The sequence below is a fragment of the Aquarana catesbeiana genome, linkage group LG13 (assembly GCF_042186555.1).
Source record: "Aquarana catesbeiana isolate 2022-GZ linkage group LG13, ASM4218655v1, whole genome shotgun sequence".
In the NCBI taxonomy this organism is placed as follows: Eukaryota; Metazoa; Chordata; class Amphibia; order Anura; family Ranidae; genus Aquarana; species Aquarana catesbeiana.
The window spans coordinates 197242629-197259721 of NC_133336.1; the positions used below are offsets into that span (position 1 = coordinate 197242629).

Here is a 17093-nt window from a genome sequence, read left to right on the forward strand (position 1 = left end):
TGAAGGCACCCTGCAACCTCAAATGACCCATTCAGAAACCTACGGCACTCCAAACTCTCAGTCACTCCATCTGAGCACCTAAGGTACCTGTGGCCCAAGATAACCCATCTGAAAATTCAAGGCACCCCACCTGAAGACCGTCATATGACCAGCTAGGAATCCAAGACACCCCACACTCTCAGTCACACCATCTGAGAACCTAAGTTAACCAGTGGTCCAAGATGACTCATTCAGAAATCCAAGGCATCCTAAGAACCCAAGGTACACCTCAAAAAACCCACCCATGATCCCAAGGCATCCCACACTTCCAGTCGCCACATTTGGGGACCAAGGCACCCTGATACCTCATAATGACCCATCCGGGAAACCAACTCACCCCCCCCCCCCCGTCTAGTGACTCCATCTAAGAACCCAAGTTACCCTGAAGCCTCAAATCAAATGCCTGGTGAAGGGGTCCTGTGTGGCTCTGAAACATCCCTCTCGTTGGCTGGGGTGTGATTGTTCAATAAAGCTTGGGACCCTTTTCTGGAGTGCTGGTGGCCAATCCTTTGTTCTGCAGCCTCAAATGACCCAAGACACCACAATGTGATCCTCCACACCTCAATATGACCATCGTGGAGACCCAAAACACCCCGCAACCTTTGTGTGTCCTTCAGCCACCCCTCACCTCCATGATGGCCAGTCTGGGCACCCGATACCCTTCCAGGTAGGAATCAAGGGCAGAAGACATGGAATCTGGAGGGGATCCCCAACACCCTGCCCCCCTCTACAGACCCCAATGTTCCTCCCTGACCTGGCCTAGCACAGAGGGGCCAAATGATGACCTATAAAAGTCAAGCAGTCGCCCATAGCAACCAATGAGGGCTCACTTTTGCCTCTGGGTTTATAAAACGGTTGCTATGGGCAACAGCTTATGAGAAGGGGGTCACATTAGGGGGGTTTGTTGCCCATAGCAACTGTATTTACTTAGCAGCAGCCTCAGGACCAGGTTCCCTGGGGCAACAGCATCCCATGTGCTCCAATGTTAAATCTCAGCCCGCAGCTCCCCGCCCCCCTCACCTCTTTGACGCTCGCCGTGTCCCCTATAACGATCTCCTCCTTGTCCTTCGGTGTCTTCACCGTCACCCGGATCAGGCCCTTGCCCGGCGCACCGTCAGCGCCGCTCTCCGCCATCTTCTGCACACCCGCCCACCCAAGAGGAGGAACGCACGAGAACTAGCCCGCCGCGCTTTGTCTCACGCCGCTACAGCGACCCCCTAGCGGCCCGGAGGAACATGCGCCTCCCTTTCCATGTGCTGCGTCATCCTCCGCACCACCAGACCGCCTCTCAGCCAATCGCCGCGCCGCTCCCAAACGAGGCGCAGAACGCACACAGCTCTCGCCATCACCATGACACCCCCCACCGCCGACCAATCAGCAGGTCAGCTCTTTCTTCACACGGCGGCGGTTCGCGCGCCACCAGGACGACTCGGCCAATCGCCGCTCTGCGTTCCTCAAAAGCTGAGGCTTGAGACGCACCGTGCCGTTCCAGGGCCTAGCGCGGTTACTGTGGCAACTCAAGCCTCAGGCTAAAGTTTGATTTTAAAAGTTCATTTCTTTAAGGGGTTATTCCAGCAAAAGAGACGTGTTTATTTGCCCCTAAGTAGCACAAGGCCTTCCCTAGGTGGATTTTAGGGATAGTTTAGAAGGTTCGGGGGAGGGGTGGACTGGGAGGGGTCAGGTCACATGATGGGATCTTGTGACTGCAGGAAGGAGAGGCAGCTGAGTGTCATCTCATTCTGCTGAAGCAGTGTGCTGGACTAGTATGTTGAGGCCCAAAGCTCTGACCCAGGTGCTCAGCCAGGCCAACACTGGGGGTGTGCAGAGCACTCTGTGAGTATGACCCTTCCCCTCCCCCCTCCTGGTCCTGTAGGCCCAATGTTTACAAAGTGGGAACTCCAAGGAGAACAGGGGGGCATAGCCATGGCTACCTGTGCAGAGAGCAGGGGTGAGAGATGCACATAGGGCAAGGGGTCTCAAACTGGTGGCCCTCCAGCTGTTGCAAAACTACAAGTCCCATGAGGCATTGCAAGGCTGACAGTTACAAGCTTGACTCCCACAGACAGAGACATGATGGGACTTGTAGTTTTGCAACAGCTGGGGGGCCACCAGGTTAAGACCCCTTGAAGGGTTACCACCTTTTCTTCAAGCCAAACCTGAACACTTTAGCGGCGCACGGCGACCCCCAACAACGGCATGATTTGTCGATTGTTTGCCCGACAAGTCGCGGCAAAACCACGCAAACAGAATCGTGGGGTGCCTGTCATCCAAAAGAAGTTTCTCTCGGCGATTGGGGGTGCCATTGAAAGTAAAGGGATCGTGAGCACGCCCTGCGATTTGCTCGGGGGGGGCGATACGGGAATCGTGGCAATTTCTGTCTGCAATCCGGAATGCGTAAGGCGTACCTCCCAACTTTAGCGAGGGACACCTACTAGAAAAAGTATGTAGGCATAGGACACGCCCCCTTTAAGGAGAACTAACCCCCCCCAAAAAAAGATAATTAAAACCCACATGTGTTTGTTTTTGTTTTTTTACCACTACTATTCCTTTATATTGGCTTTTGCTATATGCAGCAATTTATAAATTGGATGAAGGGTTTAGCACTGGGAGACACCTTTTTTTTGAAAGATAAATAGTGCTTTTTTTTTTTGTATACAACTATACAGATCAGACCAAAATAAGGGACAAATGAGGAGGAAAGAGGGACTTTTTTTCCAAATCAGGGACAGTCCCTCGAAATCAGGGACAGTTGGGAGCTGTGGTAAGGTGTGAATGGAGCCTGTGAGTCTTATGCACAGAATGCGGGGGACAGGAGTGTGTAATGATTATTAGGAGTCCTGAGTACAAAACAAAAAGAGTGCAGGAGTCGGGGGGGGGGGGGGGGGGGGGTGTAATGCACAGTGTAGGGCTAAGAGTGCAAAGTTCCCTCCGCGAGCAATAATCTCCCCCATGTTACCGCTTCATCAAAAACCCCTCCCCCTCTCCTGCAAAAAAAAATATCCAGCACTAGACTTTATTCTCACCCCCCACCAGCAAAAATCAATTATTTCCCCCTTCCACAGCACAAGTGCCCCTCCACCATCCCCTGTCCCAACACAATCCCCCCCTTCTTCCCCGTCCCAACACTTATCCCCACCCCCTCCTAATACAAATCACTTTCCCCTACCAGCACAAATCACCCAAAACAAATCCTCGTGCCCCTCCACCATCCCCAGTCCCAACACAATTCCCCCTTTTTCCCCATCCCAGCACTTATCCCCAACCCCTCCTTGTACAAGTCATCTTCCCTCTACCAGCAAAAATCCTCCACCCCCCCCCCCCCCCACCCAAAAACAAATCCTCTTCCCCCTTCCACAGCACAACTGCCCCTCCACCATCCCCAGTCCCAACACGATCCCCCCTTCTTCCCCATCCCAGCACTTATCCCCAACCCCTCCTAATACAAATCACTTTCCCCTACCAGCACAAATCACCCAAAACAAATCCTCGTGCCCCTCCACCATCCCCAGTCCCAACACAATTCCCCCTTTTTCCCCATCCCAGCACTTATCCCCAACCCCTCCTTGTACAAGTCATCTTCCCTCTACCAGCAAAAATCCTCCACCCCCCCCCCCCCCCACCCAAAACAAATCCTCTTCCCCCTTCCACAGCACAACTGCCCCTCCACCATCCCCAGTCCCAACACGATCCCCCCTTCTTCCCCATCCCAGCACTTATCCCCAACCCCTCCTAATACAAATCATTGTCCCCTACCAGCACAAGTCACCCACCACCCCCCCCCCTCCAATACTTCCATGGCCGCCGACATGGGGTACCACGAGGCCTCCTTAGGGGCCCCAGCACACGGGGGGGATCAGGGGTAGTGATGGTGGGGGGGGGGGGGCAATTACAGAGGGGACAAAAGAGAAAGGCGTTAGCCGGTAGTTTTTAATCAATAAAATGTTTAAAAACAATCCACTCACATATGTCGGAGCGGTAGGCATATCAGTCCTGTGACGTCAGCTGACAACTGTCAGCCTTGGATGCTGTGACCAATCAGAGCGTTTCGGCGGCTTAGCCACGCCTCCATCAGAGGCTGACAGTTCACTGGAGTTTCCCCGCGGCGCTCTGTATCTTTATACCGGCGATCCAGTGATGACAGCAGAGCAGCGTGGATCGGGAGAATGCTGGGCATTCATAATGGGCACAGCAGGTGTACAGACCTGGGAACTCAGCATGGAGATGATGGAAACCCCTCATATTGGGCACAGCCTACCGCTCTGAAATGTGCGAGTGGATTGTTTTTAAACACCTAATTTATTAAAAACTACCACGCCAGCGGCTACCTGGCGCCTCCCCCTTCTCTTTTGTCTCCTCTGTAATTGCCCCCCCCCCCTACTGTCCGGGTCCCCCTGTGTGCTGGGGCCCCTACAGGAGGCCTCGCGGTACCCCCCCCCCCAACCGCGGCACTGGTGTCCGGGTCTTGGGCAGAGGGAAACCCGGGCACATCATTCAAAACCCGGACTGTCCGGGTCAAAACCGCGCAGGTGGCAACCCTAGATGCACACCTCCTGCTACACCTAAACAACAGGTTCTCTTTAAATCTCAGCTCCTGGGTGCCACCGCCTTTAGGGTTAGTTCAGACGGGGGGTGCTGCTTGCACACTCCCTTTCTTATTGCACCCGGCATCCCCCCCCCGAGCTGTGCGCAGGCAGCCCAGAGAGGTAGATGCAGCAGCTGCATGGGCACAAAATCTGACAGGCATGCAGGAGCGGGTTCAGGAATCTGATTGTGTACGGCCTGTTTGGGATCCCTGCACCCGTTCCTGCACGCCTGTCATACTTTGAGTCCGTGCAGGCGTGCATTTGCATTCACCTCTAGGCTGCCTGCGTGCAGCGTGGGGTGGATGCAGCTGCAATAAGTCCGCACCGTCTAAATTAACCCTTATTTTAGGCCATTTTTTTTTTTTTTTTTTTAACTCCGGACACAAATATATATTCCTTGCTAGCCCCAAGGTTTAAAGGTCCACTTTGCATACCTAGATATTGCCTGTAAAAGTAGCTGTGACATTATCACTGGGGCTGTGCATGGCCTGTGCAGTGAGCTGTGGGAGGGACCTGGCAGGCTCCGCCTTCTACAGGAGGGGGCGGAGACAAGACCAGTCACCCTGCACGAGGAGACAGAGAGTGTCAGTGAGCGGTCTTTATGACAGGAAGTCTCACACTGGATTACGGCACAGATCTGGAAGAATATTCTACAAAGCACATTCAGGTTGCTTCCGGTAGGGAATGAGCTGACGGTTCCAGTGTAGCGGTCCTGGGATTTCAAATCCCTACTCTTCTCGCTATTCTTGTAGGACTTCTGGGATGGATTAGGGCAGTCCTCTGTGCCGGCACTGACCAATCAGAATCGCTCTGATCCATCCCAGAAGCCCTGCAGAAAAAAAAAGAGGGAGGAGAGTGGGGATTTAAAATCCCTGGACCAGTACACTGGCTGCATGGGCACCGACGGCTCGTCAACCAGGGAGGTAAGTACAGCGGGGACTGGGGTGGGTGGGTGGATGGGGGGGGATGTAGGGTGTTAGTTCACCTTTTCTGAAAAGGTGACCCTACACTTTAGCACAGGGGTCTCCAAACTGCGGCCCTTTGCTTGCTTTTATCTGGCCCTTAGGGGCCAGATAAATCTCATCCACTGATACCCACGATGGGGCACAATTCTGCCCAGTGACAGCAACGATGGGGAACAATTCTGCCCAGTGACAGCAACGATGGGGCACAGTTCTGCCCAGTGACAGCAGCGATGGGGCACAGTTCTGCCCAGTGACAGCAGCGATGGGGCACAGTTCTGCCCAGTGACAGCAGCGATGGGGCACAGTTCTGCCCAGTGACAGCAGCGATGGGGCACAGTTCTGCCCAGTGACAGCAGCGATGGGGCACAGTTCTGCCCAGTGACAGCAGCGATGGGGCACAGTTCTGCCCAGTGACAGCAGCGATGGGGCACAGTTCTGCCCAGTGACAGCAGCGATGGGGCACAGTTCTGCCCAGTGACAGCAGCGATGGGGCACAGTTCTGCCCAGTGACAGCAGCGATGGGGCACAGTTCTGCCCAGTGACAGCAGCGATGGGGCACAGTTCTGCCCAGTGACAGCAGCGATGGGGCACAGTTCTGCCCAGTGACAGCAGCGATGGGGCACAGTTCTGCCCAGTGACAGCAGCGATGGGGCACAGTTCTGCCCAGTGACAGCAGCGATGGGGCACAGTTCTGCCCAGTGACAGCAGCGATGGGGCACAGTTCTGCCCAGTGACAGCAGCGATGGGGCACAGTTCTGCCCAGTGACAGCAGCGATGGGGCACAGTTCTGCCCAGTGACAGCAGCGATGGGGCACAGTTCTGCCCAGTGACAGCAGCGATGGGGCACAGTTCTGCCCAGTGACAGCAGCGATGGGGCACAGTTCTGCCCAGTGACAGCAGCGATGGGGCACAGTTCTGCCCAGTGACAGCAGCGATGGGGCACAGTTCTGCCCAGTGACAGCAGCGATGGGGCACAGTTCTGCCCAGTGAGAGCAGCGATGGGGCACAGTTCTGCCCAGTGAGAGCAGCGATGGGGCACAGTTCTGCCCAGTGAGAGCAGCGATGGGGCACAGTTCTGCCCAGTGAGAGCAGCGATGGGGCACAGTTCTGCCCAGTGAGAGCAGCGATGGGGCACAGTTCTGCCCAGTGACAGCAACGATGGGGCACAGTTCTGCCCAGTGACAGCAACGATGGGGCACAGTTCTGCCCAGTGACAGCAGCGATGGGGCACAGTTCTGCCCAGTGACAGCAGCGATGGGGCACAGTTCTGCCCAGTGACAGCAGCGATGGGGCACAGTTCTGCCCAGTGACAGCAGCGATGGGGCACAGTTCTGCCCAGTGACAGCAGCGATGGGGCACAGTTCTGCCCAGTGACAGCAGCGATGGGGCACAGTTCTGCCCAGTGACAGCAGCGATGGGGCACAGTTCTGCCCAGTGACAGCAGCGATGGGGCACAGTTCTGCCCAGTGACAGCAGCGATGGGGCACAGTTCTGCCCAGTGACAGCAGCGATGGGGCACAGTTCTGCCCAGTGACAGCAGCGATGGGGCACAGTTCTGCCCAGTGACAGCAGCGATGGGGCACAGTTCTGCCCAGTGACAGCAGCGATGGGGCACAGTTCTGCCCAGTGACAGCAGCGATGGGGCACAGTTCTGCCCAGTGACAGCAGCGATGGGGCACAGTTCTGCCCAGTGACAGCAGCGATGGGGCACAGTTCTGCCCAGTGACAGCAGCGATGGGGCACAGTTCTGCCCAGTGACAGCAGCGATGGGGCACAGTTCTGCCCAGTGACAGCAGCGATGGGGCACAGTTCTGCCCAGTGACAGCAGCGATGGGGCACAGTTCTGCCCAGTGAGAGCAGCGATGGGGCACAGTTCTGCCCAGTGAGAGCAGCGATGGGGCACAGTTCTGCCCAGTGAGAGCAGCGATGGGGCACAGTTCTGCCCAGTGAGAGCAGCGATGGGGCACAGTTCTGCCCAGTGACGTCAGGACCTTTTTTATTCCAATGGCCGAAGTCCCGCCCCCCTAAAGTCTGAAGGACAGTAAACTGGCCGTTGTTTAGAAGGTTTGGAGACCCCAGCTTTAGCACATTCAGCACAATAAAAATAGACATTCCCCAGTAAACTATTTGATAAAATTCTTACTTCGTACTTGCAGTGCTGCCGGCTCCTGGTTTTTCAGTGTTGCTTTCCTGAACTTCACAGGAAAGCGTTAACAGTGGATAGTGCAGTCTGTTAGCTTGGGGGAAAAGGGAGGAGAAACGAAGAGCAGGGGGAGCGCCTTGCTATCCCAGGTTATGGGGCTGTGTCATTCTATTGATGCACACAGTGTAGAGAGACTCAGCTCTAGTCCCTGCATGCAAGGGTGACTCCATAAGCTAAAACCTGGGGGCAGCTTCTTTAACAGGAACCCAGGCAAGGATTAAACTGACATTGAGCACATTCCCCCCTCTGACCCCCCTGTGTTTTGTTTCCTCCAGGCTCCTGAACAATGAAGGCTCTCTACTTGCATATTCTGGTTATGGTGACACAGATGCCAGAGTTACAGCTGCTATTGCTAGCAACATTTGGGCTGCCTATGATAAAAATGGACACCAAGCCTTCAACGAGGACAATCTTAAATTCATCCTTATGGACTGTATGGTGAGTGTTAGAGCAGATATTTAGGTTAGACTCCCCCCTGTGTGTGTCGTCCCCCCCGTCCCTGTTGTACTTACTGACCTCAGGGGTTGCTGAGATGTCAGATCCCACGCGGTCGGTCCCGTGGTCGTGGAATTTGTAATTCTCCGCTCTTCTCCCTCTTTTCTGTGCAGCACTTCCAGGATGGACCAGATTGATCCACTGTGACGGCGCAGACCAATCGTAACCCATGTGATCTGTCCTGTTAACCACTTAAGCCCCGGACCATTTGGCTGCCCAAAGACCAGAGCACTTTTTGCGATTCGGCACTGCGTCCCTTTAACTGACAATTGCGCGGTCGTGCGACGTGGCTCCCAAACAAAATTGACGTCCTTTTTTCCCCACAAATAGAGCTTTCTCTTGGTTGTATTTAATCACCTCTGCGGTTTTTATTTTTTGCGCTATAAATAAAAAAATAGCGACAATTTTGAAAAAAAACGCATTATTTTTTGCTATAATAAATATCCCCCAAAGATATATAAAAAAAAATTTTTTTCCTCAGTTTAGGCCGATACGTATTCTTCTACATATTTTTGGTAAAAAATCGCAATAAGCGTTTATTGACTGGTTTGCGCAAAAGTTATAGCGTCTACAAAATAGGGGATAGATTTATAGCATTTTTATTAATAATTTTTTTTATCAGTAATGGCGGCGATCAGCGATTTTTATTGTGACTGTGACATTATGGCGGACACGTCGGACAATTTGGGCGTGATTTTGGGACCATTCACATTTATACAGCGATCAATGCGATTAAAATCGCATTGATTACTGGGTAAATGTGACTGGCAGTGAAGGGGTTAACCACTAGGTGGTGCTGTAGGGGTTAAGTGTGTCCTAGGGAGTGATTCTAACTGTAGGGGGGAGGGGCTACGTGTGACACATCACTGATCACCGCTCCTGATCACAACGAGCGGTGATCAGTGACAGTGTCACTAGGCAGAATGGGGAGATGCTTGTTTACATCAGCATCTCCCCGTTCTTCCTCTCCGTGAGACGATCGCGGGTATCCCTTCGGACATCGAGTCAAGTTTAAACTTCAGTTTTATATGATATAGTATTTTTTGGTCACTTTTAAAGTCCCACCCACCAAAGGGGGTTTTGTGGGGGGGTTTTTTTCTTTATCTAATTTGGGATGTGGTGACCTTAAACATTTGATCCTGCAGGTCTTGGAATCCTTTTTTTTCTCTATTAAATCTTCTAAAAAAAAAAAAAAATTCTACCAGTAAAATCCCTTATACAGCCCACTTCCTGTTTCTTGTCTGGTCATTAGCCTAGGCTTATGGCATCATGCACAGATCTCTGTCTTACTCTTGTGAGAGTTTGCCAGGAAGGGAGGGAGGGAGGGAGGGAGGGGGGGGGATGAGTCATAAGAGGGCCAATGAGAGCTGCAGAGCTGGAGGTGTGCGTGTGTGTAAATCCAGGAAGTGAGCAGGCAGCAGCTTCAGCTGCCCACAGTTAAAATGGTTGCAGCCAGACTCGGTAGAGGGAGATTTCTGTTCCTCTTTAAATATATATGTGTATGTATGTGTAGATTTTTTAATAATTATAAATATAGTGTGTATGTATGTATGTATATGTATATGTATATATACATATATATACACACAGGTAAATAGGAAAATTATTGACTCGCGCATCTAAACAAATTACAATATATGTCACTGAATATTTTTAAAGCAAAAGTGCAAAAAACCATATGTGCATACAATAAACCCAATTATGGGTACGGGGTTTAAAGGATCCAACCCCCCCCTAGGCAAGTATAATAGACCATATAAATATGGAACATTAGTGCAGAAAGTAAACGTGGAAAATTGCAATATGTATTAAATAAGAAATGTAATAAAAGTCCACACACATAGACACCAAAGGGTGATGTTACAATCCAAAATTTATCCAATAATATGTGAAATCCTAGGTATATGGGTCCGCCACCATGAATAAAGAGCCTGGCCGCTTACCAGAACCCCATGACCCCCCGTTACAGAGGGTCTAAATGGGCTTTGAAATCCTGCTGTTAAACCGCCAAGGTAGGAACTGTGCTAGGACATCAAGAGCTTAAATGCAGATAGATGGATCCACAAGGAAAGGAGACTCATCTCTCAGCGAAGTATTATCATCATAAAGGGAAAAACAAAAGGCTCCGATAGTGTAAAACCAAATGATATTTATTAAAATATAGTAAAAACTCACATGTAGTTAAGAAAAAACCTCTGAAGAAAGACAGTCTGCGGCACCGGCCGGATGTTCGCAGATAGCCCGTCCAGCTGGAGTAGCAACGACAGAGGGAGGTGACGCGATGACACCGCTCAGCCCTACGCTGCGTTTCGCAAAAGATTTGCGTCTTCCAGTGCCCCTGAAAGACGCAAATCTTTTGCGAAACGCAGCGTAGGGCTGAGCGGTGTCATCGCGTCACCTCCCTCTGTCGTTGCTACTCCAGCTGGACGGGCTATCTGCGAACATCCGGCCGGTGCCGCAGACTGTCTTTCTTCAGAGGTTTTTTCTTAACTACATGTGAGTTTTTACTATATTTTAATAAATATCATTTGGTTTTACACTATCGGAGCCTTTTGTTTTTCCCTTTATGATGATAATACTTCGCTGAGAGATGAGTCTCCTTTCCTTGTGGATCCATCTATCTGCATTTAAGCTCTTGATGTCCTAGCACAGTTCCTACCTTGGCGGTTTAACAGCAGGATTTCAAAGCCCATTTAGACCCTCTGTAACGGGGGGTCATGGGGTTCTGGTAAGCGGCCAGGCTCTTTATTCATGGTGGCGGACCCATATACCTAGGATTTCACATATTATTGGATAAATTTTGGATTGTAACATCACCCTTTGGTGTCTATGTGTGTGGACTTTTATTACATTTCTTATTTAATACATATTGCAATTTTCCACGTTTACTTTCTGCACTAATGTTCCATATTTATATGGTCTATTATACTTGCCTAGGGGGGGGTTGGATCCTTTAAACCCCATACCCATAATTGGGTTTATTGTATGCACATATGTTTTTTTGCACTTTTGCTTTAAAAATATTCAGTGACATATATTGTAACTGACAGGGGAAGTGATGGATTTGAGGGAATACAATCCAGCAGATCACTTAGTCAAAGCACCTCCCATAGTACACAAAAACACTGGTTAGGCACACATTGATCGCCCCTGATGTTAACCCCTTCCCAGCCAGTGTCATTAGTACAATGTGCAAATTTTTAGTACTGATGACTGTTAGTTGTTGGTTCCCACAAAGTGTCAGTTTGTGTCCGATTGTCTGCCATATTATCGCAGTCCAGCTAGAAGTCACTGATCGTCACCATTACTATTTAAAAAAAAAAAAATCCCAGTATATATCCCATAGTTTGTAGACGCTATAGCTTTTGCGCAAACCAATATACGCTTCTCGGCTTTTTTTTTAACCAAAAATATGTAGCAGAATAAATATTGGCCTAAATTTACAAAGAAATTAGATCTTATTTTATTTAATTGGATCTGTTTGATAGCAGAAAATAAATATTGAATTTTTTTTTAGCGCAAAAAAACCCCAAAAACCGCAGAGGTGATCAAATGCCACCAAAAGAATTCTTTAATTGTGGGGGAAAAAAAAGGGCCTCGATTTTATTTGGGTACCGCGTTGCATGACCGCACAATTGGCAGTTAACCACTTCAGCCCCAGAAGGATTTACCCCCTTCCTGACCAGGCCATTTTTTGCAATACAGCACTGCGTAACTTTAACTGACAATTGCACGGTCGTGGGACGCTGTACCCAAACAAAATTTGTGTTTTTTTTTTTTTTTTTCCCACAAATAGAGCTTTCTTTTGGTGGTATTTGATCACCTCTGGGCTTTTTTATTTTTTGCACTATAAACAAAAAGCGACAATGAAAAAAAAAAAAAACTATTTTTTAACTTTTTCCTATAATAAATATCCCCAAATTTGTTTAAGAAAAAAAACATTTCTTCATCAGTTTAGGTCTATATGTATCCTTCTACATATTTTTGGTAAACAAAAATTGCAATAAGCGTATATTGATTGGTTTGTGCAAAAGTTATAGCGTCTACAAAATAGGGGATTGATTTATGGCATTTTTATTATTAATCTTTATTTTTGTTTACTGGTAATGGCGGCGATCTGCGATTTTTACCGGGACTGCGACATTGTGGTGGACAAACCAAACACTTTTTTTTGGGGACCATTGACATTTATACAGCGATCAGAGCTAAAAATAGCCACTGATTAATGTATAAATGTCATTGACAGGGAAGGGGTTAACACTAGGGGGCAATCAAGGGGTTAAGTGTGTTCCCTCACTGTGTGTTCTAACTGTGGGGGGGATGGGACTGACTGGGGGAGGAGACTGATTGGTATTCCTATTTACTAGGAACACACGATCTGTTTCTACTCCCCTGACAGAACATGGATTTGTGTGTTTACACACACACATTTGCTCGTTCTGGCTCCTTTAGGAGCAATTGCAAGTGCCGGGCACGCGCATCGCCAGTGATGCGGCGGGCTCCCTATACCCATTAAAGCGCCTGCTGTACAGCTACGGCGGTTCACGCAGGGGAGCAATACTACCGCCGTCAAACGATGGCAGGTCGGCAAGTGGTTAAAGTAACGCAAGGCCGTATCGCAAAAAATGGCCTGGTCATGAAGGGGGGTAAATCTTCCGGAAGCGGTTAAAGGGCTTGTAAAGGTTCATTTTTATTTATTTTTTTTGTTTTTTATTTTTTTGTTTGTTTTTTTATAACAAACATGTCATACTTGACTTCTCTGTGCAAGGGTTTTGTACATAGCGGTCCCAATTCTTCTTTTCTGGGGTCCCCCAATGGTGCTCCTGGCTCCTCCTCCGCATTGAGTGCCCCCACGGAGAGCCGCATTCCATGGGGGGCACTTGTGTGGGCGCACTTCCGAGTCCTGCTGCTGCGCCCATAGACAGACAGCAGGACTCGGCCCCGCCCCCTGGCTTCCATGTCACTGGATTTGATTGACAGCAGCAGGAGCCAATGGCCCCTGCTGCTATCAATCTATCCAATGAGGACCCCGAGACAACGGCTGGAGCTGCTGGGCTCGTCTCCGTCGCTGGAAAGACCGGGTTCGGGTAAGTAAAAGGGGGGGTGGGGGCTCTGCGGGGATCCCAAAAGGTTTTTCACCATAGAATGCATTAAGGTGAAAAACCTCTTTATGCTGTAAATGGCACAGCAGGCTTGGGTAACAAAAGGGGGTTACTGTGAATTTCTAAGATCTTGTTTTGCTTTAATATGTCGTCTCTCTTAATGAGAACTGGTATTGCAGAGGGCTGATTATTGAACATTGGAAGATTAGTGTTGTGGCCCTTTTGTAGCTGCTCATTGGTAGGGCAATTATTGCCTTGTCTGATGACTTGTCTGTTGCTGCCCCCTGCAGGAAGGCCGTGTTGCGATTACAAGAGTGTCCAACTTGCTGCTGTGCATGTATGCCAAAGAGACTGTTGGATTTGGCATGCTAAAAGCAAAGGTAAGATATTGTTAGTAAATTGCATCCATGTACAGTGTTGGCTATCAACAGTTTATTGACAAATAATGACACTCTACCAGTTGGCGTCCCAGAACAATTACATGCAGACAGGTGATGTGCCAGGATAACATCTAGTGATCGCAGAACAAGGGCGCGCTGACACTTGGGCGGTCCTAGAATAATTACACACTGACACTTGGGGGTCCCAGAACAAGGGCACGCTGACACTTGGGGTTCCCAGAACAAGGGCACGCTGACACTTGGGGTTCCCAGAACAAGGGCACGCTGACACTTGGGGTTCCCAGAACAAGGGCACGCTGACACTTGGGGTTCCCAGAACAAGGGCACGCTGACACTTGGGGTTCCCAGAACAAGGGCACGCTGACACTTGGGGTTCCCAGAACAAGGGCACGCTGACACTTGGGGTTCCCAGAACAAGGGCTCGCTGACACTTGGGGTTCCCAGAACAAGGGCACGCTGACACTTGGGGTTCCCAGAACAAGGGCACGCTGACACTTGGGGTTCCCAGAACAAGGGCACGCTGACACTTGGGGTTCCCAGAACAAGGGCACGCTGACACTTGGGGTTCCCAGAACAAGGGCACGCTGACACTTGGGGTTCCCAGAACAAGGGCACGCTGACACTTGGGGTTCCCAGAACAAGGGCACGCTGACACTTGGGGTTCCCAGAACAAGGGCACGCTGACACTTGGGGTTCCCAGAACAAGGGCACGCTGACACTTGGGGTTCCCAGAACAAGGGCACGCTGACACTTTGGGGTCCCAGAACAAGGGCACGCTGACACTTTGGGGTCCCAGAACAAGGGCACGCTGACACCTTGTTCCCAGAACAAGGGCACGCTGACACTTGGGGGTCCAGGACAAGGACACGCTGACACTTGGGGTTCCCAGGACAAGGGCACGCTGACACTTGGGGTTCCCAGGACAAGGGCACGCTGACACTTGGGGTTCCCAGGACAAGGGCACGCTGACACTTGGGGTTCCCAGAACAAGGGCACGCTGACACTTGGGGTTCCCAGAACAGGGGCACGCTGACACTTGGGGTTCCCAGAACAAGGGCACGCTGACACGACATTTCCCTGTAGTCCCAGGGGACCTACCATACTGTTAGGAATTGTGGCTGTGTGATAATCAGGTTTTTGATTTGGGTTTGATAACACTTTGAATATACTTTTTATTGAATTGTGATGAATGCGTGGCTGTAATAATTGGCGATTTTATCATTTATTTCCTGCAGTTCCTCTTTGTTTGCGGTTTCTGAACAAATTCTTCTTTTCCTTTTTAGGCTCAAGCATTAGTCAGTTACCTGGAGGAGCCTCTCAATCAGGTGTCTGCAAGTTAGGAGCGGCGAGGCGCTCACATCTGCCTGTGTGTGGAGCAAACCGTAGACTGAGAACTATGCGGGACGACGATACGTGAAGGACTGTGGTCACTGCTGATAACACATGCTGTCATACATGATGCTTCTGCCAGTCTGTTTGGTCCTGTACTGCAGGCAGCTTATCACTAGAACTCATTTCCATATCCATGTCTGAGCTCCGCTCAGTTTGCTTTTACTATTTAAGAGAATCTGTCACTTTGCTCATTATTGACAAAATGACAGGTCCTCGTATAAGCTCACCCACTGATACTTCTCTTTGTTGCTTTGTCTGTGAGAGCCCTTGGGAAATACCTGGTGCCTCTAAGTTTGAGGGGAGTCTGTGACCCTAACCCCCCCCCCCCCGTGGAGGCAGTGCTCGGAGTGGCCTGTAGCCTTCTCCCCCCTCCTATGAGGAGACAGTGCAGCATATGACCTTCTCTCCCTTCCCTGATGGGGCAACACTCAGAGCGACCTGTGACCTCTTTAAACTCCTCCGAGGAGTCACCACAGATAGTGGCTTGTGACTTTCTCACCCTCCTCCAAAGAGGCAGTGCTCAGAGCAACCTGTGACCTTCTCAGGCTCCTCCTCCAAAGCAGCAGCCTGTGCCCTTCTCTCTTTCCTATGTGGAGTTGGTGCTCAGAGGGGCCGTTGATCTTCTCCCCCTCCTCAGAAGAGGCAGTGCTCAGAGCAGCCTGTGACCTTCTGGGCATCGCTTCCTCGGAGGAGGGGAGAAGGTCACAGGCTGCTCTCCCGAGGAGGAGGCGGTGCTCAGAAGGTTACAGGCTGCTCTGAGCACTGCCTCCTCGGAGGAGGGGAGAAAAGCATAGGACTTTCTCTGCCTCCTCTCTGCGAGGAGACAGTGCTCAGAGCAGCACGTGACCTTCTCCCCTCTTCCAAGGATGCAGTTCTCAGTAGCATATGATTTTTCTCCCTCTCCTCCGAGGGGGCTGTGCTCAGCATCATGTGACCTTTTTCTCCCTCCTCTGAGGAAGCAGTGCTAAGTGTGACATGTGACCTTTTCCCCCCACTGTGCAGGCAGTGCTCAGAGTGGCCTTTTACTCCCCCCCCCCAGGTGCTCAGAGCAGCCTGTGACCTTCTCTCCCTCCTCTAAGAAAGCAGTGCCCAAAACAGCATAATAGGACTTTCTCAGCCTCCTCCTCCGAGGCAGTGCTCAGAGCAGCAGGTGACCTTTTCCCCCCCTCCCCAGAGGTAATGCCTGTGACCCTCTTCTCTACCTCCTCCAGTGCTCTGAGAAGCCAATCACATGTACAAAAATGGGGAAGGGGAGCAGGTAGTTTGGACTCCGGCCTCTGTGGGAGGAATGGGGTGACGGGACGGAGAGCCGAAGGTTAGTATCGGTTGTTGGTAGGGAGGTCTCACGAGAGAACCTGACATTTTTGTCCAGAATGAGTAGAGGGACAGATTTCAGAGCAAAGTGACAGCTTTCCTTTAAAATGACCAAATGATTGGTTTGTGTTGAGCACTGCACACCATTGCTGTACAAAAAAACAGAAATATATCATTGTACTCTTCTCATTCTATACTTTGCTGAGTGTGCAAAAGATTTATCGAAGGAGCAAAAAAAACCAAAAAAAAAAAAACTGTGTACATAGGCCGGAATTTTGTGGCAAAATGAAATGAAAAATAGTAAAAGGTATTTAAATATGAAACCATATCTTTGCTTTATTTATCGAATCCACTTGCACCCGGTGATTGCTGTTAAAATGGACTTTTCAGAAACGTTGTGAATCTGCATGATTACATTCTTGGCATGTCACAATATACTGTACAGCAATAGTATTGTTTTCTGGAAAAGTTCCAGCTTTTGTTAACCACCTAAAGATTAAGCCTTTCCTGGCAAGTTAAAATTAGTATTTTTTGCTAAAAAATACCTATTTTGTTACATTACAGCCTTTAGTTCAATGTTTTTTTAATCTGAATTATAT

General features: G+C 50.1%; 2 protein-coding genes across 3 annotated transcripts in view; one reads left to right on the top strand and one right to left on the bottom strand.

Moving 5' to 3' along the window:
* The window catches only part of UBQLN4 (ubiquilin 4), a 38791-nt gene extending 37501 nt beyond the window's left edge, over positions 1-1290 (bottom strand). Inside the window, exon 1 of one of the 2 annotated variants that reach the window (XM_073610262.1) lies at positions 1060-1290. In XM_073610262.1, the coding sequence (XP_073466363.1) occupies positions 1060-1173 (114 nt within the window). In that variant the 5' untranslated portion in view covers positions 1174-1290. The remainder of the gene's footprint in view (positions 1-1059) is intronic. The other variant, XM_073610263.1, reaches the window with a different exon arrangement.
* A 424-nt stretch (positions 1291-1714) lies between these two features.
* On the top strand, positions 1715-16817 carry LAMTOR2 (late endosomal/lysosomal adaptor, MAPK and MTOR activator 2). Its single transcript, XM_073610264.1, has 4 exons — positions 1715-1872; positions 8066-8228; positions 13678-13767; positions 15072-16817. Exons 1-4 carry the CDS (start codon positions 1805-1807, stop codon positions 15126-15128), a joined length of 378 nt encoding a protein of 125 aa, XP_073466365.1. The 5' UTR covers positions 1715-1804; the 3' UTR covers positions 15129-16817.
* Positions 16818-17093: the final 276 nt, after the last annotated feature.